Source organism: Anolis carolinensis, unplaced genomic scaffold (assembly GCF_035594765.1).
Source record: "Anolis carolinensis isolate JA03-04 unplaced genomic scaffold, rAnoCar3.1.pri scaffold_10, whole genome shotgun sequence".
In the NCBI taxonomy this organism is placed as follows: domain Eukaryota; kingdom Metazoa; phylum Chordata; class Lepidosauria; order Squamata; family Dactyloidae; genus Anolis; species Anolis carolinensis.
Window position 1 is genome coordinate 4,705,279 of NW_026943821.1, and position 25,274 is coordinate 4,730,552.

The window sequence follows — 25,274 nt, forward strand, 5'->3', positions numbered from 1 at the left end:
CAGAGGTTTGCAACCAGCCTGCAGGCCTTTGCTGCTTGCAGCTTGCAAAGTATCCATTTGTTTTTTGAGACCGCCCCTTTTCCTGGGGATGAAATCTCCATTTTGGGAAGCCTCTTTTGTCTTTCCACAGAAAAGAACTCAGATGTGCTTGTATGGTCATTCAAGCCAGGCCAGCTCAGACAAGCCATCGTAATTATTGACTTCTTGCCTTTGAAACGGGTGCTGAGCAGATAGGGAAAGACCTGCTCTTTCCAAGATTGCAACTCAGCACTGTGGCAAAGAACATCCCAGGATTTCTTTGCCATTGGAAGAAGCTCTAATTACTTTGTCTCCAAGCTAGCTTTGAGCTTAGATAGTGAAAGACCTGCTTTTTTTGATATAGCAGCTCAGAGCTAGGGTAGAGAGGATCTCAGGATCTCTTCGCCTTTGGAAGAAGTTAACTCAGCAACTAAGGGGAAAAGCAAGAAAGGAACGTCTGCAAGGTTTTATAAGTTGACTGTTTATATTTGTAACCTTAAATACGTGTGCCAAGTCTGCCAAGGACTTTGAGAAAATAAAATCTTGTTTGATGGTTCAACTTGAAGTGACTTTGGTTACTGGGATTCCTGAGCTTCAAAGTAAGGCCCCCGCAGTTCACCCAGGCAAAGAAAGAAGCACATCTTAAAGCTCTAAAAGGTGCCTGGGTGTGACGGCATACGCAGCCTTGGGGTGCAACACTTCCAACTCTAGGATTCTATGCTCCCATGCAAAGTGCAATAGAATAGAACCAGAATATAATAGAATAACAATATATAGAAGATAATAGAATAACAAGATCATCATCATAATATTATAGAATATTAATATAGTTATTTCAGACTTTATTCCTTCAAAAGACATGCGGATAATGCAATTCTGGAAGTGTGCAGAAAAAGCTCGAAGCCTCTATAACAGGCATAGGCAAACTTGGGCCCTCCAGGTGTTTTGGACTGCAACTCCCACCATTCCTAACATCCTCGGGCCCAACCAAGAACTCATGAAGTCATCCCTTTGACACCTGGGCAAACTTGGGTGTTAGGAATGATGGGAGTTGGAGTCCAAAACACCCGGAGGGCCCATGTTTGCCCATATCTGCTCTAAAAATAGCATTATTTCAATATTTTCTAATGGACATTCACAGTCCTTTATATTTATTGCTTTATTCATGAGAAGGGATGCTGTTCTACGGTTGTTAAAAAACAAAGACTGCTCCTTCATATCCCATCAATCTCATTGGATTGCCTTCACAACAGCTTTTTCCTGCTGGTTTATAAAAGTTGATGTTTGCCCAGAAAGGTGAGCAATAAAATGCTCTTTTCACATGCGCTGAGAGCTTCCGGCACCGCCTGGGCTTCTTGCAATGCAAAACATAATTGCTTTTGTGTAATAAAACTTGCAAAAATATCTTTCTAAAAAAAAAATATCACTGCATCCGTCATTGAGAGATAGGAGCCGAGCCGAGTTCGGAAAAAAAAAATGAAAGAAAAGAAAATCCATCGCACTTCAAACTCAAAGGCCTCTCTAACAAAAAAGCACGCAAACAGAGGCAGGGTTAGTACGGAAGTCAAAAATAAGATTACTATAAATATTTCTAATAGTTGTTTAAAAGAAATGGTAAAATACAAAATAAGACTACAAAGGTGCCTTTTCTGCTTGAGAGGAAGTCAAAGAAAGAGGGAGGGGGAAAAAAGGAAGGAAATATAGCAGGATTTTTTTAAGCACAGAAAATGAAAATATTCCAAATTGGGCTCGGTGATGGCAAAAGAGGCAAGATCGGACCTTTCATGCTGGCTTTTAAGAGTACATGGTGAGCTGCAACCACTGTAATGAAAAGATAACAACGTTATGATTATTTTAAGTTTTACATGTTTACATTGACTTGTATATTTACCGTATATACTCGAGTCTAAGCTGACCCGAATACAAGCCAAGGCACCTAATTTTACTACAAAAAAACTGGGAAAACATTGACTCCAGTATAAGTCGAGATACCAATAAAGTTACATTAATTGAGGCATCAGTAGTTTAAATGTTTTTGAATCTTTACATCAAAGTGTAATTTAAGATCTGACTGTTCAACTCTGATTAAATCATTATTTTCATCTTCTTCAATGTAAATGTGCTTATGTATACTTTTAATAATAATAGAGTGAAATAATAAATGTAATAATAATAATAATAAATGCAGTAAAATAATAAATGCAATAATAAATAGAGTAAAATAATAAATGTATTATTAATAATAAAAATGGAGTAAAATAGATGTAAAAGTAACAATAATAGAGTAAAATAATAAATGTAATAACAATAATAATAAATAGAGTAAAATAATAAATGTAACAATACCAATAATAATAGAGAAAAATATACCATATAAACTTGAGTATAAGCCAACCTGAATATAAGCCCACCAGGACCCTCACCCGAGTATAAGCTGAGGAGGTTTTTTTCAGTCCTAAAAAAGGGCTGAAAAACTAGGCTTATACAGTAGAGTCTCACTTATCCAATGCTCACTTATTCAATGTTCTGGATTATCCAATTTTGTAGTCAATGTTTTCAATATATCGTCATATTTTCCTGGGTTGTAAATGTCATTTCCTAATTGGTTCTATCATAAAAAATGGGGAAAGTTTATTAAACTGCAAACACTTTGTTCTTGAAGGAGGGATATCCAGCTATAGCACATTTTGCTCTTGTTTTCCAATAAATATCTCATCATCGAGTCTCAACCAATTCAACATACTTCATGACCACAAGTATGTTGTGGCCACAAAAACAAAGTTTCTGGAGTAGAACAACTACTTTCAAAGTAAGTCCCACACAATTAAACAGGAAATAACACTTTCAAACCAGGAACAGAATTTTTTTTCAAATGTTACATAGTGTTATAGTTATATCTTGCTATCCCCTAAAATTAAGATTACGAAGTGGCTTACAATATTATTCATTTCTTGGATTTCTATTTTGCCTTTCTCCCACTTTATACATTAACTTAAAACAGCTAAAACACTATGTGACACGAAAGTTTTTTAAAGCCATAAACAATCTTATTGAAAAATTATTTTTAAACTTTGAACACATTTTTTTTGTGTGCCTTCAAGTGAAACCTAAGGTTTTCCGTATGGTTTTCCTATGGAAATCCTTACCAAAGTCCTTGCTTAACCCTTATATTTTTCCAAATAATCCATCATATGTACCTTACTTTGCATCCCGAAGTAAACAAAAGATGGATCTCCATCTTACCTCTCTTAAAGTCACACGGATTTGCCCGCTGCCATCTCTGTCCAAGGATTTGAAGGCACCTAAAATATATTCAATGTATTAATTAGACAGGCAGCTAAAACAAGAGCTTTTTAAAGTCAATAAATATTCCACAGTAGTGGGTAAAAATATACAGATACCCTCACTGATTGACTTTGCAACTGCAAGGCTATCAATGAGAATCAAGCTTGCTCATTGCAACATTCACACTTGCTTTAAACAGGCAAGGGTTCAAGGTGTGTGTGTGTATGTGTATATATATATACAGTAGAGTCTCAATTATCCAACACTCACTTATCCAACGTTCTGGATATTCCAATGCATTTTTGTAGTCAATGTTTTCAATACATCGTGATATTTTGGTGCTAAATTTGTAAATACAGTAATTACTACATAACCTTACTGCCTATTGAACTACTTTTCTGTCAAATTTGTTGTATAACATGATGTTTTGGTGCTAAATTTGTAAAATCATAACCTAATTTGATGTGTAATAGGCTTTTCCTTAATCCCTCCTTATTATCCAAGATATTCGCTTATCCAACATTCTGCCGGCCCATTTATGTTGGATAAGTGAGACTCTACTGTGTATACACACACACACACACACACACACATACACACACACACCACTTGCTTCAATGCCAGCAGAACCCCTGAAGATAATAATAATAAAAACTTTATTTTTATACCCCGCCCCATCTCCCCAAAGGGACTCGGGGCGGCTTACATGGGGCCTAGCCCGATAAAACAATATCAGTAACACGACTATAAAACAATTATACCGGTAAAACATCAATAGCAATAAAACAATCGTTAAAATCGGCAAGAAGCATACGAAAATCATACAATATTAAAACAGGAGACTAATTCATAAAATCCAGAACAGAATGTGCCAGTAGAAATGGACAATAAAGTGCAAAATAGCATTGGCAACATCTCGAAAGATGCCATTATCCACAGACGCAGGCGAAACGTCAGGAGAGAATGCTACTGGAACATGGTCATACACCCCAGAAAACTCACTGCAACCCAGTGATTCCGGCCATGAAAGCATTCGACAACACATAACATTTCTGATCACAGTTATGGATCCTCAATCTGAATCCTTCCAGGAAAACCAATGTCCGGCTACTTACGAAACATGGCATCCAGGCGGACCAGGCAGCTGATGAAGTTGTCAAAGTCCATGTTCCCATTCTCGTCTGAATATCTGCGCACCATCATGCTATACAGCTGCTCGTTGAGTCGAAACCCTGGCCAAGGAAATAGGTAAGGGAGGAAAGGAAGATAGTCATTGGGTTTTCTGTTTTTTAAATGCCATCACAAGCATCCTGCAAACCTCACTCAGAGCAACACGAATGTATGTAGGAACGAGACTTCTCCACTGTGGCTCCTGGGTTGTGAAATGCTGCCCCCTGTTGGCAGAAAATATTGGTTGGGAGGAACAACTATTTGGCAGAGCTTGCAGCCCAGGAACAAGCCATTATAATAAATGCCATCAAAGCCAGAATTGAAAAGATGACGACAGAACCCAAATGTAGACTCTGCAAGGAAGCAGACAAAATGATGGATCACGTCCTCAGCTGCTGCAAGAAGATTGCGCAGACAGACTACAAGCAGAGGCATAATCCTATTGCTTAGGTGATCCACTGGAACTTGTGCCACAAAGACCGTCTGCCTGTGACAAAGAATTGGTGGGATCACAAGCTTGAAAAGGTTACAGAAAATGAACACGTCAAACTACTCTGGGACTTCCGAATTCAGACTGACAAGAGTTTTGGAGCACAAGACTCCTGACCTCACAATCGTGTTAAAAAAGTGTGGACTGTCGATGTTGCAATCCCAGGGGATAGCAGAATTGACTGCTGACACGATACGAGGATTTAAAGATCAAACTGCAAAGACTCTGGCACAAGACAGGCAAGGGGCTCCCCATGGTGATCGGCACACTGGGTGCAGTGCCTCAAGACCTTGGCCTGCACTTAAACACATCAGCGCTGACAAAATCACCATCTGTCAGGTGCAAAAGGCCACCCTACTCGGATCTGCATGAATTATTCGCAGATACATCACACAATCCTAGACACTTGAGAAGTGTCCGACATGTGATCCAATACAACAGCCAGCATAGTGATCTTGTTTGCTGTGTACCAATCTTGTTGTGTATCAAACGATAATAATAACTAGCCGTGCCCGGCCACGCGTTGCTGTGGCTTATGGGAATCATTTGTTGGCCAGGCAGAATAGCAGTGAATAGCCTTGCAGCCTCAAAGCCTGGCCGTTTTCTTATGGGAATCCTTGTTTGGTGAGCTGGAATACAATGGAATAGGCTTGCTGCTTGGAAGGCTGGGTACTTGCGTTCTAGGGGAATGGTTTTTTGGGCTGCTAGAATTGCAATGAACAGCCCTGCTGCTTCAAAGCCTGGCTGCTTGCTACCTAGGGGAATCTTTGGTTGGTCAGCTTCAATAGTACAGAGTAGTATTGCTGCTTCAAAGCCTGGCTGCCTTCCTTTCTTCCTTCTTACCTGCAGCCTCAAAAGCACCTGGGAGTTCATTGCTGCCGATAGTCCCGGACCGGTCCGCATCAAAACGTTTGTAGATTCCCTGCAACGGAAGGAGAACAAAGGAGAAAACAGACTCGCATCAGTCTTCGGCAACAGGGAAAATGGGCTGAAAAGTATTCCCTTAAAGCCTCTTTTATACCAGGCGTTTTGGACTTCAACTCCCACAATTCCTAAAACCTGGTAGTTTCAAGTATGGCTTAAAATATATCACTATGTAACATGATTTGTGCTCCTGGATTATAAATGCCATTTCCTAATTGGTTCTATCATAAAAACATGGGAAAAGTTTATCAAACTTCCAAAACTTTGTCTTTGTGGGACATCCTGCTATAGCACATTTTGGAATAGTTTTTCAATGAATATCTCATTGAGTCTCAACCAATATAGTATAGTTTGTGCCCCAAAAAGGAAGTTTATGTAGTAAGACTATAATAATAATAATAATAATAATAATAATAATAATAATAATAATCTAACTGAGCAGCTACCAGGACCTCAAGATTGAACTTCAAAGACTCTGGCAGAAACCAGTGCAGGTGGTCCCGGTGGTGATGGGCACACTGGGTGCCGTGCCAAAAGATCTCAGCCGGCATTTGGGAACAATAGACATTGACAAAATCACGATCTGCCAACTGCAAAAGGCCACCCTGCTGGGATCTGCGCGCATCATCCGAAAATACATCACACAGTCCTAGACACTTGGGAAGTGTTCGACTTGTGATTTTGTGATATGAAATCCAGCATATCTATCTTGTTTGCTGTGTCATAATAAAAAATAATAATATCATAATAAAATGACAAAATAATAATATTTTGTGATACGAAATCCAGTATATCTATCTTGTTTGCTGTGTCATACAATAATAATAATAATAATAATAATAATAATAATAATAATAATTATTTGTATTCCGCCCTATCTCCCGGAGTGGACTCAGGGCGGATTCCAGCATAAAATAGCAAACATTCAATGCCTCCATAAACAAACAAATACTGACATAAAAATCCCAGAGAAACCCCACATATAAAAATAACATTAAAACCTCACATCAATTTAAAGTCTAACATCAATAAATTAAACCACGTGTAGTCAAACAAAATTACATTAAAATTATAGAGAAATCCAAACAACCATCCACATTAGTTTCACTACTACAGTAGAGTCTCACTTATCCAACATTCTGGATTATGCAACGCATTTTTGTAGTCAATGTTTTCAATGCATTATGACATTTTGGTGCTAAATTCGTAAATACAGTAATTACTACATAGCATTAATGTGTAATGAACTACTTTTTCTGTCAAATTTGTTGTATAACATGATGTTTTGGTGCTTAATTTGTAAAATCATAACCTATTTCGATGTTTAATAGGCTTTTTCTTAATCTCTCCTTATTATCCAACATATTCGCTTATCCAATGTTCTGCCGGCCCGTTTAGCTTGGATAAGTGAGACTCTACTGTTCTTTCAAAGTAAGCACCACATAATTAAACAGGAAATAACACTTTTAAACTAGGAACAGAAAACTATTCAGATTTTGTTACATAGTGTTGTTATGCACTGTTTTGTTTCGGTTACCTGCCATTTTTTGATATTGTTCCAGAGATATTTGAATTCGTCAAACCCAAGTTTCCCGGTTGTGTCGCTCTGCAAACAGAAGGTCAAGGGAAAAAAAGAAATGGAGACAAAGACGCATCCCAACCCACATACATTTCAGCATAGACCAGGCCTGGGCACACTTGGGCCCTCTGGGTGTTTTGGACTCCAACTCCCACAATTCCAACTCCCACAGGCCTGGCATAGACCCATGTAGTAGTTTAACTGCCTTGAACTGGACCAGGCAGGAAGGCATTGGGCAAAACCTGGCTCTCAAAAGTCCCAAACCAGCCAAAGGATACGTCCATGACGGCCACCATGCTGCGGCAGGTGTCGATCCCAAACCCGTCTGTCTTCAGGTCTGGATCTAGAAAACAGACAAATAATAATAATAATTTTATTCTTATACCCCGCCCCATCTCCCCGAAGGGACTCGGGGCGGCTTACATGGGGCCAAGCCCGAACAGAACAATAAAAACAAGACAAGAAAACCAATGAAACCAATAATCAAGCGAGCTGAGACTTTGTTGGGACAATTACTATGATGATGATGATGATTAAGTCCCCCAACCTCATCTCTGTCCAATCGAAAACCTATTGTGGGGATTTGTAAAAGGCACTACGATGTAATGGGTTGACTGGAAAGACATGTGTCAGCAGATGATTGGCTAAGCGTGCCAGGAGCCAACATTCTGATTGGCTACTGTCTCTGGCTTGCTGCTGAGAGAAACGGTTTGAGTTGGCATTTTACCTCAGAGAGCGAAGAGGTAATGTTCAATAGGAACCTTATCTCGATCCAATCCCTATCAATGTTCAATAGGAACCTTATCTCGATCCAATCCCTATCAATGTTCAATAGGAACCTTATCTCGATCCAATCCCTATCAATGTTCAATAGGAACCTTATCTCGATCCAATCCCTATCAATGTTCAATAGGAGCCTTACGTCTGGTCACCACTTTGTTGAGGATGTTCATCAACTCCGTCGCACTCACTTCCATATCCTGCAAAGACAACAGGAAACAATGAAGGAAACAATGAAGGCAGCCCGACCTATCTTCCAAATATGACGGAATACGACTCCCACAATCCTGTCTGTGGGATTAGAGCATCAATAGCCTAATACATCTGGATTATTTCCTGCTAGACAGCAGAAAGAAAATTAAAAAGACAACACAAAAAATCCCATATGCATTTACTTAAGAAGCTCCACTATACCTAACGAGATTTCTTGTTGCTCTTAACTATGGCCAGGTCGAATTCCTGAACCCAGATCTGCTTTGAACTGGATTAAATGAGTCTACACTGCCATATAATCAAGTTCAAAGGCACCAGGATTCAGAAACTGGATTACAGGAGGTCCCCAGGATGGGTTCTGTAGGTTTTCTTTAGTTTAATTTGCATGTAAGTCAGAACAGGTACATTTCTGAAGTGGAATTCCAGCCAAATATATAGATATATGGTTTGGGCAGAAAAGAGAATGGTTAATACTTGTGGGGATTCTCCTTCCATCGTTGGATGTCCACATTTGATGGTACCTTGAGGCTAGTCCTCAATATTATTAATATTATTATTATTATACACAGCAAGGATTAGTACACAACAAACAAGATCACTATGCTGGGGTGTTGTCTTGGATCACAGGTTGGACACTTCCCAAGTGTCTAGGACTTTGTGATGTATCGGCGAATAATGTGTGCAGATCTCAGTAAGGTGGCCTTCTGCAGTTGGCAGGTGGTCATTTTGTCAGCGCCGATTGTGTTTAAGTGCAGGCCAAGGTATTTAGGCACTGCACCCAGTGTGCCGATCACCACTGGGACCACCTTGACTGGCTTGTGCCAGAGTATTTGTAATTCGATCTTTAAATCTTCATATCATGTCAGCCTTTCCAGTTGTTTCTCCTCAATCCTGCTGTCACCTGGGATTTATTATTATTATTATTATTATTATTTTATTATGACACAGCAAACAAGATAGATATGCTAGATTTCGTATCACAAAATCACAAGTCGAACACTTCCCAAGTGTCTAGGACTGTGTGATGTATTTTCGGATGATGTGCGCAGATCCCAGTAGGGTGGCCTTCATCATCATCATCATCATCATCATCATTATTATTATTATTATTATTATTATTATTATTATTATTATTGGAATGTCTTTCCTTTGGCAGAGTTTAAACATAGCCAGCACTCACCTCTCCCGCCAGCTGCGTGAAGAGCCTCCGGAATTGCCGCACTTCGTCGCTTTCATTGGATTCAACTTGGGAGAAGTGGCTGCGAGGAGGCTGAGAAGAGAGAGGCGATTTGTTTGAATTCCGGAGATTCGATCAAAAAGGAAGAAGTTACGAACAAAGTTCTTCGGCAGGGAGATAGAGCGACAGCACCACACTGGGGCCAGAAACAAGCACAAGCCTCCAAGAAGCCAAAGATGGAAAAAGCCTATAAATACATCTATCTATGTTCAATTAACTGTCTTGTAAGTGTATAAACGGCATTGAATGTTTTCCGCATATGTATTTTCTGTGATCCACCTTGAGTCCCCTTCGGGGTGAGAAGGGCGGAATATAAATACTGTAAATAAACAAATAAATAAATAATCCTCCTTCTCCTTCCCTATACAGTATTTTCTTTCCCTCCCTCCCTTTTTTTTCTTCATCCTCCTTTCTCTTCTTTTTTTCCTTCCTTTCCCTTCTTTTCTCTTATTTACTTATTTATTAGCGACATTTATATCCTGCCCTTCTCACCCCGAAGGGGACTCAGGGCGGCTTACAAGTTATATATACAGTAGAGTCTCACTTATCCAAGCCTCGCTTATCCAAGCCTCTGGATTATCCAAGCCATTTTTGTAGTCAATGTTTTCAATATATCGTGATATTTTGGTGCTAAATTCGTAAATACAGTAATTACAACATAACATTACTATGTATTGAACTACTTTTTCTGTCAAATTTGTTGTCTAACATGATGTTTTGGTGCTTAAATTGTAAAATCATAACCTAATTTGATGTTTAATAGACTTTGCCTTAATCCCTCCTTATTATCCAAGATATTCGCTTATCCAAGCTTCTGCCAGCCTGTTTAGCTTGGATAAGTGAGACTCTATTGTACATACAATAAATTATATTATTAGCATAGCACAATATAAGCACCACATAAGCATTATATATTATTATATTGTACTATACGACTATATTGCAATATTATTAGTAATACTGCATGTAATATAAATATACAATTATAATAGCATATTATTATTATTACATTGTATTACATCATAATATTATTATCAATATTATATGTCTATACAATATATTATAATATTAGTACAGCACAATATGAGTATTATATATCATTACTGTATATACTCGAGTATAAGCCTAGTTTTTCAGCCCTTTTTTTAAGACTGAAAAAGCTCCCCTCGGCTTATACTCAGGTGAGTGTCCTGGTTGGCTTATATTTGGGTCAGCTTATACTCGAGAATATATGTACATTTATTATTTTTCTCTATTATTATTGGTATTATTACATTCATTATTTTGCTCTATTATTGTTGCTACTATTACATTTATTTTACTCTATTTTTTATTATTATTAATACATTTATTATTTCACTCTGATCTCATTATTATTGCATTTATTATTTTATTCTATTTAATATTACATGTATTTATTATTTGTTATTATTATTATTATTAAATGTATTATTTTACTCTGTTATTATTAAAAGGATACATAAGCACATTTACTTTGAAGAAGATGAGAATAATGATTGGATCAGAGTTGGACAGTCTTATCTTAAATTTGAGCTTTATGTTAATATTCAAAAACATTTAACCTACTGATGCCTCAATTAATGTAATTTTATTGGTATCTGTTTTTATTTCTGAAATTTACCACTCTTGGCTTATACTGGAGTCAATATGTTCCCAGTTTTTTTGTGGTAAAATTAGGTGCCTCGGCATATATTCGGGTCGGCTTATACTTGAGTATATAGCGTATATTGTTACATTGATACAGGAGACATGTATCTTCCCTTTCTTTCCTTGCCTCTTCTCATATCTTTTCCCCTTTTTCCTTTCTCTTCTTTCTTTCCCTTCCTTGTTGGAAACAGCAACCTTCTCAAGCCTCCACTAGTTATTTGTTGTGTCTATAATTCAGGTTGTTTATTGTATTGTATCTGTGTGTATTGGTATATTTATGCTACACTTTATCTATCCTGTTTAAATACAATAATGAAAAGTAACAGGGATGTTTGCAGCGACAAACATTCAGAGCTACTTTAAAGACAAAGTTACTTTGAAAAAAATAGCAAAAAATGCTTTTTTGTCAAATACTATAAGAAATTCAAATCAAACCATTCATGCAGGTGACTTACCGGAGGCTCGGGGTTGTACTGAGCTGCTGCTTCACTATTATATGAATCAAAAGAGACAAAACAAAGGAATATATTATTAAAGAAGTGTACTTTTTACACCAGCCGTCCCGTTTTCCAGTGTTAGACACATCTACATTGTAGAATGAGTGCAGTTTGATACCACTTTAACTATGGAATCCATAGTTTTAAGTCTCAATAACTACAAATCCCAGGATTTCCATAGCCTTGTACTTTGATTATGCTTTTTCTGCATGGCGGGGGGCTATCCTATGTATGTATCAATACCAATATCTATCATCGATTTACAGTTGGAAGGGATCCCAAAAGCCATCTAGTCCAACATCCTATTTCTCTATAATTATGTATCTATATCTGTATATCTATCTAACATTGAATCACAAAGTTGGGATCCCAAAGGCTATCTAGTCCAACTCCATTTCAATGTATGTATCTATATCAATATCTATATCTATCATAGAATCACAGTATTGGGATCCCAAAGGCCATACAGTCCAACTCCTTAGATCTATATATGTATATATCTATATCTATTATAAAATCACAAAATTGGAAGGGACCCAAAGGCCATCTAGTCTAACTCCCTATATCTATATACTAGCTGTGCCCGGCCACACGTTGCTGTGGCCTTTTCTGGTGGTGTTGGTGAGAAATTGTTGAGGTAGTGGTGGTATTGAATGTCTGTTGTATGGTTGTCTTTATGTTTAGTATGCACACTGAAGTGGATTATATGGCAGTGTAGAGTCAAGATAATCCAGTTCAAAGCAGATAATATAAGATTCTAAATGGGTTATATAGCTGTGTGGAAGGGCCTTGAGTCTACACTGCCATATAATCCAGTTAAAATCTGATAATCTGTGGAAGAAGCCTAAGTGAGGCCTAACTGTACCTGTCCCCTGGGCTGAGGAGGTTGCTAGGAGACCAAGTGGGCGGAGCTTAGTCTTCAAACTGGCAACAATTGGATAAAAACTATTATTCCTCTCCCTGTAATTAGGACTTTATTTTTCTTTTCTTTTTTGTTGTATCAACCTAGAGCCGTGAATGATGGGTTGTGTTGTCAAATTTCGAGTTTGGGGGGCCTGTAGTTTTGTTGTTTTGTCCGCTGCCCTGATGCCATCACTCTTATATATATAGACTAGCTGTGCCCGGCCACGCGTTGCTGTGGCGAAGAATGGTGGTATGGGAAATAAAGTATTGAGGAATTGGTGGTAGTTAAGGTAAAGGGTAAACGTTTTCCCCTGACGTTAAGTCCAGTCATGTCTGATTCTGGAGGTTGGTGCTCATCTCCATTTCTAAGCCGAAGAGCCGGTGTTGTCCGTAGACTCCTCCAAGGTCATGTGGGATGACTGCATGGAGCGGCGTTACCTTCCCGCCGGAGCAGTACCTATTGATGCACTCACATTTACATGTTTTTGAACTTCTGGGTTGGCAACAGCTGGGGCTAACAGTGGGGGCTCTCTCCGCTCCCCCAATTCAAACCTGCGGCCTTTTGGTCCAGAAGTTCAGCAGCTCAGCGCTTTAACATGCTGTGCCATCAGGGGATATTATTTCCTAAAGGTTGTGAATATACAATATTTCTGATTGTTTTTTTTTGTCTGTTGGAGGCAAGTATGAATGCTGCAATTAGGAAAAATGATTAGGATGTAATGGCCTTGCAGATTTAAAGCCTAGCTGTTTCCTCCCTGAGTGATTTTTTTGTTGGGAGGTGTTAGCTGGCCCTGACCCTTTCCTGTCTGGAATTGCCTTGTTTTCAGAGTGGTGTTGTTTGCGATATTTTATGTGCTTCTACTGTCTGTGGCCCTGAGAAAACAGAGGATTGGCCAGACTTTGATGATGGGAATACTTTGTTGGGAGGTGTTAGCTGGCCCTGATTCTTTCCTGTCTGGAATTGCCTTGTTTTCAGAGTGTTGTTCTTTATTTAGTGTTCTGATTTTAGAGATTGTATTGTTCTGTTTTATTATACCACATTAATTTTTATATATTCTGATTTTATTTATTTATTTATTATTACATCACTTCTACCCCGCCCTTCTCACCCATCAGGGGACTCAGGGCGGCTTACAGTATAACCATACACATTAAAAACAGTTGTCATCAAATTTAAAAATCCATCAAGATTAAAAATTACAATAAAATTAAGAATATCCATTAAAATATACATAATTATACATTTAAATATACATTTAAGGCGCTTTCCATGTTCATGTGGGGTCTGTCAGTAGGTCATATATTCTTATCTCATTTTTGCTGTTTTTTGCATTTTAGTGTTTTTGAATACTTGGAGCCAGATTGTATTCATTTTCACGGTTGACCGCAACACAATAATAATAATAATAATAGTAATGATAGTAATGATGGTAATAATAATGACTTTGGTAATACATAGTGCTTTACTGCCTTCTCACCTTCCTTTCTGGAAGAATCCTTTCTTGGGAGGTGTTAGCTGGCCCTGATTGTTTCCTTTGTGGAATTTCCAATTTCCTTGCTTTATTTACTTTCTTTATTTTTTTATTACTGTCCTGGTTTTAGAGATTATATTGTTCTGCATTATTCTATCCTAGAAATTATTTCATATCAAAGTAGAATCTCACTTATCCAACATTCGCTTATACAATGTTCTGGATTATCCAAACGCAGTCTGCCTTTTCATAATCAATGTTTTTGTAGTCAGTGTTTTAAATTCATTGTGATATTTTACTGGTAGATTTGTAAATACAGTACAGTAAAGTCTTACTTATCCAACATAAGTGGGCTGGCAAAATGTTGGATAAGCGAATATGTTGGATAATAAGGAGGCGTTAAGGAAAAGCCTATTAAATATCAAATTAGGTTATGATTTTACAAATGAAACGCCAAAACATCATGTTAGACAACAAATTTGGCAGAAAAAGTAGTTCAATACGCAGTAATGCTATGTAGTAATTACTGTATTTATTAATTTAGCACCAAAATATCACGATATATTGAAAACATTGACTACAAAACTGCGTTGGATAATCCAGAACATTGGATAAGCGAGTGTTGGATAAGTGAGACTCTACTGTAATTACAACATAGCATTACTGTGCGTGGAACTACCTTTTCTGTCAAATTTGTTGTATAATATGATGTTTTGGTGCTTAATTTGTATAATGATTACCTAATTTGATGTTTAATCAGCTTTTCCTGAATCCCTTCTTATTATCCAATATATTTACTTATCCTGCTGGCCTGTTTATGTTGGATAAGTGAGAGTCTACTGTATATTTCTAATCTTATATTATCTGCTTAGAACTGGATTATATGAGGCTCCTTCTTCACAGCTATATAAAATGCACACTGAAGTGGATTATATGGCAGTGTGGAGTCAAGATAATCCAGTGCAAAGCAGATAATGTAAGATTATAAATGGGTTCTATAGCTGTGTGGAAGGGCCTTGAGTCTACACTGCCATATAATCCAGTGCAAATTAGATAATCTGTGGAAGAAGCCTCAGTGAGGCCTAAATTTGCCTGTCCCTGAACTGAAGCCTGGCTGTCCCTTGGCTGGTTGCTAGGCAACCAAGTGGGCAGAGATTAGCCCTCTAAACTGGCAGCAATTGGATAAAAACAATTATTGCTCTCCCTCTAATTAGGACTTTATTTTTCTTTTCTTTTTGTTGTATCAACCCTGAGGCATGTGTGATGGGTTGTGTTGTCAAATTTCGAGGTTGGGGGGCCTGTAGTTTTGTTGCTTTGTCCGCTGCCCTGATGCCATCACTCTTTTATATATATAGATTTATGTATCTATATCAATATATTTATCATCGAATCTCAAAGCTGGGATCCCAAAGATGATCTAGTCCAACTTCTTGAATCTATATATTTATGTATCAATATCTATGTTAATATCAATATCTGTAATTGAATCACAGTTGGGATTCCCAAAGGCCATCTAGCCCAACTCCTTGTATCTAAAAAATTATGCATCTATCTCTATATTTATGTATCTCTATCAACATATTTATCATCAAATCATATAGCTGGGATCCCAAAGTCCATTGAGTCCGACTCCTTGTATCTATATATTATTTATTTATTAGCGACATTTATATCCCACCCTTCTCACCCCGAAGGGGACTCAGGGCGGCTTACAAGTTATATGTACATACAATATATAATATTATTAGCATAGCACAATATAAGCATAATATATTACTATATTGTACTATAACACTATATTGCAATATTATTTATTTATTTACTATATTTATATCCCGCTCTTCTCACCCCGAAGGGGACTCAGAGCGGTTTACAAATCAAATGTGCATACAATATATTATTAGCATAGCGCAATATAAGCATTAAATTACTATATTGTACTATATCATTATATTGCAATATTATTAGTAATATTACATGTAATATAAATATACAATTGTAACAGTGTATTATTATTATATTGTATTACATTATAGTATTATTATCAATATTATATGTATATACAACATATTATATTATTAGTATAGCATAATATGAGTATTATATATTATTATATTGTTATATTAACACAAGGAGACATGGTGGAATATCTGATTTGATGGAGCTGCGGTGCCGCAAAGGGTTAATATGGTAATCTTATTAGTAATATTACATGTAATATATAATATACAATGATAATAGTGTATTATTATTACTATATTATTGTTTTATTGTATGACACAGCAAACAAGATAGATATGCTGGATTTCATATCACAAAATCACAAGTCGAACACTTCCCAAGCGTTTAGGACTGTGTGATGTATTTTTGGATGATGCGTGCAGATCCTAGTAGGGTGGCCTTTTGAAGTTGACAATATTATTATTATTATTTGTGTATAAATATCTTTATCTATCACTGAATCACAGAATTGGACAAAATCCCAAAGGCCATCTAGTCCAACTTCCTCTTAATGTATGTATGTATCTATATCTATCACCGAATGACAGAGTCAGAAGAGATCCCAAAGGCCATCTAGTCCAACTCCTTGTATCTCTATATTGATGTATCTATATCAATATCTTTCTTTACCTATCATCGAATCACAAAGTTGGGCTCCCAAAGGCCATCCAGTCTAACTTCCTGTCTTAATGTATGTATGTATATGAATATCTATATCTATCAAAGAATCACAGAGTCGGAAGGGATCCCAAAGGCCATCTAGCCTCACTCCTTGTTCAAGAGGTGTCCAGCTGCATTTATTCTACAGTGTAGATGTACTTTAGGCATAGAACACACTCACCTGATGGCACTGATGACTCCGCCCAGTATGCCCATGGCTCCACCCCCTCCTCCACCGCCCCCTCCTCCTCCGCCGCCACTCAAAAACCCGCCAATCATGTTGCCGATGTTGATGTTCCCGCCTCCGCTGCCACCTCCTCCTCCTCCGCCGCCTCCAAGGAAGTTTTTCACCAGGAACATTTCTAGACTTTTAAAGATTCAAAGTTGGCACAGATGTCCTAAGGGGAAATAAAAGATGATCCATTTGCAATATCCGTTTAATATACCTGCATCTTGGGGTGCATCTACACTGCAGAGTTAATGCACTTTGATCCCACTTTAACTGCTATGGAATCCTGGGAGCCTTAGTTTGTAAGAGAAAGCGAAAGACCTTGGGAAACTATGTCTTCCTGGATCCCATAGCTCTGAGTTGAATTGGACTCAAACTGCATTAATTCAACAGTGCAGATGCTTTGGGCACACACAGGAATATTGCATTTTAAGTAATGCTACAAACATCTAATGTACTATTGTCAACTTTATTATTATTATTATATTTATTTATACTCCGCTATATCTCTCCCGCAGGAGACTCAAACATAAAAGCGCTGGCATACAATTTAAAATGTACCAATATGCAAACATTAAAACAGGATGAAATATACATGGTACAGTAGTCTCACTTATCCAACCTCCGCTTATCCAATGTTCTGTATTATCCAACGCAGTCTGCCTTTTAGTAATCAATGTTTTTGTAGTCAATGTTTTCAATACATTGAGATATTTTGGTGCTAAATTCATAAATACAGTGATTACTACATAATGCTACTGTGTATTAAACTGCTTTTTCTATCGATTTTGTTGTAAAACATGATGTTTTGGTGCTTAATTTGGAAAATCATAACATAAATTGAGGTTTAATAGGCTTTTCCTTAATGCCTCCTTATTATCCAACATTTTCACTTATCCAATGTTCTGCCGGCCTGTTTATGTTGGATAAGCGAGACTCTACTGTATTTTTAAAAATCCCAGTTAAAAACCATTAAAACATACTCAAAGTTAAAAGCCACAGCACTGTAACCAAGGAAACAAAATGTTCAATATAAAACAAAGGCATTTAAAATTAAATATACTCTATTTTAATAGATAAATCTATATATATAAAAGAGTGATGGCATCAGGGCAGCGGACAAAACAACAAAACTGCAGGCCCCCCAACCTCGAAATTTGACAACACAACCCATCATTCACGGCTCTAGGTTGATACAACAAAAAGAAAAGAAAAATAAAGTCCTAATTACAGGGAGAGGAATAATAGTTTTTATCCAATTGCTGCCAGTTTGAAGGCTTAGCTCCACCCACTTGGTCTCCTAGCAACCTACTCAGCCCAGGGGACAGGCACAGTTAGGCCTCACTTAGGCCTCTTCCACAGATTATCAGATTTTAACTGGATTATATGACAGTGTAGACACAAGGCCCTTCCACACAGCTATATAACCCATTTAGAATCTTATATTATCTGCTTTGAACTGGATTATCTTGACTCCACACTGCCATATAATCCACTTCAGTGTGCATACTAAACATAAAGACAACCATACAACAGACATTCAATATCACCACTACCTCAACAATTTCTCACCAACACCACCAGACAACGCCACAGCAATGCGTGGCCGGGCACAGCTAGTATAAACTATTTTAAAATATAACATTTTAAAACAAATAATATGTCCTAAAACCCCTAATCCATACAGTATGCACCATTTAATGAATATGTTCTGTTTTAATAAACATATAGATTGTTTTACTAAATTAAAACCCACTGAGTAAATACAGAGTAAGTTGAAACCCATTATTTTATTGACTTTTAATAATATTTAGGCCCAGTTTGAAGGGAGCAGTAGATGATTCATAGTGTTCTTTAGAAATAAAGCTACAAAATAGATGTTAATACATACAGTAGAGTCTCACTTATCCAAGACTCGCTTATCCAAGGTTCTGGATTATCCAATACATTTTTATAGTCAATGTTTTCAATATATTGCGATATTTTGTATTAATAAATCTATACACATAATAAAGGTGTATGTGTGTGTATGGTGGAATTTCAGAATCTCATATTTAAAGCACAAACGTTGCAAGACAGGGGAATTGCCCAAGGTAATTACAATGAATGCCTCTCCCAAACACAAAAAATACCCACAAATGTTTACACAAAGTTTGCATAGAGCTTTATTTTGGAACACGTCCATCGGAGCAGAAAACTAAGAATGAATAGGAACAGGTGGTTTAATTGGTTGGGAGAGAAAAAAAGGAATAATAATAATAATAATAATAATAATAATAATAATAATAATAATAAGCTGCCATTAATTTGTGCTTGGGAATGAACAAGCGTAATTATAAACCTCGGCCTTGAATGTGTCTACACTGCAGAATTTATGCAGTTTCACTGCCATGACTCAATGCTTTGGAATCCTAGCATTTGTAATTTGTATTCTTTATCAGAGACCTTGTAAAACTACAACTCCCACAATTCTATGGCATTGAGCCAGGGCAGTTCAAGTGGTATGAAACTGCGTTAATTCTTATAGTGAAATGTACCCTTTATTCTTCCCCAAAGGGGATTCCAGCATTTGGAAGTAAGATGCTTCTAATTCCCCAAATACTTTTATTGGCAACAGATTCCTATCTGTCCGGCCAGTTTCCCATTCCAAAATTATATTGGTTTGATTCGATAGCAACTATGCATAGAAACCTGGGATCTGCAGTTCTGTAGGATTGTCTGCCAAGGATGCATCTACACTGTAGAATTAATGCAGTTTGATACCACTTGAACTGCCCTGACGCACTGCCGTGGATTCCTGGGAGTTGTAGTTTTACAAGGTCTCTGGAGCCTTCCCTGCCCAAGAGTGAAAACTACAAATCCCAGGACTCCATGGCATTGATCCACAAAAGTTCAAGTGATACAAAACTTCCTTCATTCCACAATGTGCAGATCCTGCTTATGATGATCCAAAGTGGATCCAAGGTGGCAAACAGGACACCATGGGATTTGTAGTACAGTAGAGTCTCACTTATCCAAGACTCGCTTATCCAAGGTTCTGGATTATCCAAGGCATTTTTGTAGTCAATGTTTTCAATATATCACGATATTTTGGTGCTAAATTTGTAAATACAGTCATTACAACATAGCATTACTGTGTATTGAACTACCTTTTCTGTCAAATTTGTTGTATAACATGATGTTTTGGTGCTTAATTTGTAAAATCATAACCTAATTTGATGTTTAATAGGCTTTTCCTTAATCCCTCCTTATTATCCAAGATATTCGCTTATCCAAGGTTCTGCCAGCCCGTTTAGCTTGGATAACTGAGACTCGACTGTAATAATGTAGCAATGATATGTCATCCTGGGAGTTGTAGTTTGGTAAGGCAGAGAAGCCTCCTTTGAGTCTCCTTTGTGAAGAGAAACAATGGGGTATAGATAATATTAATTCTAGAAATAATAATAATAATAATATTCTATGAATAGTAATAATAATTATAATTGTAAAAATAAAATGTTAATAATATTCTATTGATACTAATAGCAATAATGCTATTAATAATTCTAATAATAATTCAAAATATTATATTGATGATTAATGATAATAATAAATCTAATAATAAATATTATTATTAATAATTTTATTAATAATAATTCCAAAACTACAACTCCCAGACCTCCACAGCTTCGAGCTATGGCAGCCCAAGTGCTGCCAAACTCGCATTTGCTCTACAATGTAGAATGATGCGCCTTTTAAGATATCTCACCATGGGCGTATTACATCAAAAGATCCAGGAAGAGGAAGCAAAAAGAAAGGGAGGACCGGAAACAGTTTTGAGGGGGTTTCTGCTAGAAGAAGAATGGGATCTGGTAGATCCCTCAGAGATCTGGTGGGTCCCATAGAGATCAGTGGATCTGGCACACAGGGAGGAACCAGTAGATGGGAGAAATCACCCCTTTGAGACTTGATCCAGAGGATCCAGTGGGTCCCATGGAAATCAGTAGACCTGGGGCAAAAGGAGGAACCAGTGGAGGGGAAGAAAACGCATCTTTGAAACTCAATCCAGTAGATCATGTGGGATCCAGTGGATCTTGAGCGAGAAGAGGGATCCAGTAAAAGGGAGGAAAAGATCTCTTGGGAACTTGGCACAGAGTTTTACTGAGGAAGGAAGCAACGTGGGGAGGGGAAAATATATGTATGTGTGTGTGTGTATGTATAATTGGCATAGCATGTTACTATGCTAATATATATATATAATATACAACTTAATTTATTTATAATAATATATAATAATATAATATATTGTATATACATATAATATTGATAATATTATAATGTATTACAATATAATACTGGTAATAATACAATGTAAGAATATTAATTATATATTATGTATTAAATGTAATATTACTAATAATATTACAACATAATGATATAGTACAATATAGTAATTTAATGCTAGTATTGTGCTATGCTAATAATATAATGTATATACATATAATACTAATATTATAATGAATTACGATATAATACTGATAATAATACAATGTAAGAATATTGATTATATATTAAATGTAATATTACTAATCATATTACAATGTAATGATGTAGTATAATATAGTAATTTAATGCTAGTATTGTGCTATGCCAATAATATAATATATTGTATATACATATAATATTGATAATATTATAATGTATTACAATATAATACTGATAATAATACAATGTAAGATTATATATTAAATGTAATATTACTAATAATATTACAATATAATGATATAGTACAATATAGTAATTTAATGCTAGTATTGTGCTATGCCAATAATATAATATATTGTATATACATATAATATTGATAATATTATAATGTATTACGATATAATACTGATAATACAATGTAAGAATATTAATTATATATTATATATTAAATATAATAATTTAATGCTAGCATTATGCTATGCTAATAAAATAAGGTATGCTAGTATTGTGCTAATGCTAATAATATAATGTATTGTATGTGAATGTAATTTGTAAGCCGCTCTGAGTCCCCTTTGGGGTGAGAAGGGCGGCATATAAATGTAGTAAATAAATAAGTAATGATCCCAAGAAGAGGCCCCAAAGTGGGTGGGAAAGTGATCCCAATAAGATCCCTTTTTAGAATAAAATATGGAAATAATAATAATAATAATAATGGGAGGGATAAGATCCAATTGTCCTTTTAAAAAGGGAAGGGAGAGCTGAATTGGGCGTAGAGAAGGAGGCCCAGCTGAGGGACTGGATTCCTTCTCCTGAGGTAAAGGAGAAGTATTTCCTGAGGAGATCCTTTGGAGATAAGTGGATCCCAATTGCAGGGGGTTGGGGGAGAAATCTGGTAAAGAGTGTGGGATTTTCCCCTTTGCCCTGCTTACCCGCCTGGGGTTGGCTCCGTGCTGCTGCCTCTTCCTTTCCGCGGAACCGACTGCTGCGGGATCCACCACGCCCAAGGAGGCAGGCAGGCAGGCGCGCAGGCCCTGCGGAGGGAAGGCCTTTCCCCGCCTCCCGCCCGGTCCTAGCGCCCGCCGGTTAGAATCATAGAATCATAGAATAGTAGAGTTGGAAGAGACCACATGGGCCATCCAGTCCAACCCTCTGCTAAGAAGCAGGAAATCGCATTCAAAGCACCCCCGACAGATGGCCATCCAGCCTCTGCTTAAAAGCCTCCAAAGAAGGAGCCTCCACCACGGCCCCGGGGAGAGAGTTCCACTGTCGAACAGCCTTTCTCACAGTGAGGAAGTTCTTCCTGATGTTCAAGTGGAATCTCCTTTCCTGTAGTTTGAAGCCATTGTTCCCTTGTGTCCTAGTCTGCAGGGCAGCAGAAAACAAGCTTGCTCCCTCCTCCCTATGACTTCCCTTCACGTATTTGTCCATGGCTATCATGTCTCCTCTCAGCCTTCTCTTCTGCAGGCTAAACATGCCCAGCTCTTTAAACCGCTCCTCGTAGGGCTTGTTCTCCAGACCCTTAATCATTTGAGTCGCCCTCCTCTGGACGCTTTCCAGCTTGTCAACATCTCCCTTCAACTGTGGTGCCCAGAATTGGACACAGTGTGATTCCAGGTAACGTGGTCTGACCAAGGCAGAATAGAGGGGGAGCAGGACTTCCCTGGATCTAGACGCTATTCCCCTATTGATGAGGCCAGAATCCCATTGGCTTTTTTAGCAGCCGCATCACATTGTTGGCTCACGTTTAACTTGTTGTCCACAAGGACTCCAAGGTCTTTTTCGCACACACCTGTCGAGCCAGGCATCGTCCCCCATTCTGTATCTTTGATTTCCATTTTTTCTGCCGAAGTGAAGTATCTTGCATTTGTCTCTGTTGAACTTCATTTTGTTAGCATTCCTTCCCTTCTCTCTTCAAGCTTGTATGGGCAAACTTGGGCCCACCAGGGGTTTTGGACTCCAACTCCCAGAATTCCATTGTGAGAATTGAAGTCCAAAACACCTGGAGGGCCCAAGTTTGCACACGGTAGAATTAATGCAGTTTGGCACCAACTTGAACTGCTGTGACATCCCTGGGAGTTGTACGTTGAGTGTTATGGCATCCGGGGAGTTGTAATTTGACTTATGACATCCTGTGAGTTGTAGTTTGTTATGGCATCCCTGGGAGTTGTAGTTTGACTGTTATGGCATCCCTAGGAGTTATAGGTAAAGGTTTTCCCCTGACGTTAAGTCCAGTCGTGACCGACTCTGGGGGTTGGTGCTCATCAATTTCTAAGCCGAAGAGCCGGCGTTGTCCATAGACACCTCCAAGGTCATGTGGCCGGAATAACTGCATGGAGCGCCGTTACCTTCCCGCTGGAGCGGTACCTATTGATCTACTCACATTGGCATGCTTTCAAACTGCTAGGTTGGCAGGAGCTGGGGCTAACAGCAGGCGCTCATTCCGCTCCCGGGATTTGAACCTGGGACCTTTCGGTCTGGAAGTTCAGCAGCTCAGCGCTTTAACACACTGTGCCACCACCAGAGTGTTATAGTTTGACATTAATGGCATCCCTGGGAGTTGTAGTTTGACTGTTATGGCATCCCTAGGAGATATAGTTTGACATTAAAGGCATCTTTCGGGGTTGTAGTTTGACTGTTATATGGCATCCCTGGGAGTTGTAGTTTGATATTAATGGCATCTCTGGGAGTTGTAGTTTGACTGTTCTGGCATCCTTGAGAGTTGTAGCTTGTTATGGCATCCTTGGGAGTTGTAGTTTGACTGTTATGGCATCCTTGGGAGTTGATGTTTGACTGTTATGGCATCCTGGGAGTTGTAGTTTGACATATGGCATCCCTGGGAGATGTAGTTTGACATTTATGGCATTCCTGGAAGTTGTAGCTTGTTAATGGCATCTCTGCATTATTTGCATAAAGGATACTGGGGGAAATGCCAGCTATGATTCAGCAGAGAGAAAGGAAGAGCACAAATAATGCATAGGAGAGCATTTGAATAGATCCATATCTCTATTGAAGTTAAAGTAAATAGGCCTACGAATCCAAAGCCTCTCTCCACTGCAGAATTAATGCAATTCAATACCGTTTTTGGTACCACTGATATCCATCATGAGTTTTGAATCTGCATTCTGTTGCCACTATACGTCGACACTTACTTAGGCAATCCCTCGTTGTCCGAGTATGATGGCCCTCCAAGTGTAGTGTCCTGGCGGTGGGTCCGTAGGTGACTGTGGAGCCCTATTCTTGACCCGCGTATTCTTCTCATGAAGGTGTATTGGGAAAATATAATACTTGTATTGGAAACTATATATTGAATGTAATCATATTAGAAGTAGAAATGGGGCCGGGCTGTGGCGCAGCTGGCTAGTAACCAGCTGCTATAAATCACTACTGACCGAGAGGTCATGAGTTCGAAGCCCGGGTTGGGTTAAGCCTCCGACCATTAATAGTCCCGGCTTGCTGTTGACCTATGCAGCCCCGAAAGACAGTTGCATCTGTCAAGTAGGGAAATTTAGGGATGCTTTATGCGGGAGGCTAATTTACAACACCATAAAACTGCCAGCAAAACACGAGGAATGGAATGAGGAAGTACAGCCACTACTGGACGGTGAAGCAACAGCTCCCCCTGTGGCCGGAATCGTGAAACTGGAAAAATGTTAAAAATGCCTCTGAGTCTGTCTAATGTATGTT

The 25,274-nt window shown here is 38.0% G+C and overlaps 1 protein-coding gene across 1 annotated transcript; it reads right to left on the reverse strand.

Annotated features, from left to right (window-relative positions):
• Positions 1-829: 829 nt before the first annotated feature.
• Positions 830-22,674, reverse strand: capns1 (calpain small subunit 1). Its single transcript, XM_062962200.1, has 11 exons — positions 22,520-22,674; positions 17,079-17,295; positions 11,820-11,853; positions 9,640-9,729; positions 8,389-8,446; positions 7,745-7,809; positions 7,425-7,493; positions 5,807-5,885; positions 4,419-4,535; positions 3,262-3,320; positions 830-1,839 (listed from the first exon to the last, which is right to left on the reverse strand). The coding sequence occupies exons 2-11, from the start codon at positions 17,255-17,257 to the stop codon at positions 1,813-1,815; spliced, it is 777 nt and encodes a 258-aa protein (XP_062818270.1). The 5' UTR covers positions 17,258-17,295; positions 22,520-22,674; the 3' UTR covers positions 830-1,812.
• Positions 22,675-25,274: the final 2,600 nt, after the last annotated feature.

What these genes read in the sequence shown, in the direction of transcription:
- capns1 (XM_062962200.1), bottom strand. Translation starts at nt 17,257, where the DNA reads ATGTTCCTGGTGAAAAACTTCCTTGGAGGCGGCGGAGGAGGAGGAGGT. An exon ending in AGTACAACCCCGAGCCTCCG is followed by an intron (nt 9,730 to 11,819) that starts GTAAGTCACCTG and finishes CTCTCTTCTCAG; the next exon opens with CCTCCTCGCAGCCACTTCTC. An exon ending in TCACGCAGCTGGCGGGAGAG is followed by an intron (nt 8,447 to 9,639) that starts GTGAGTGCTGGC and finishes TTGTCTTTGCAG; the next exon opens with GATATGGAAGTGAGTGCGAC.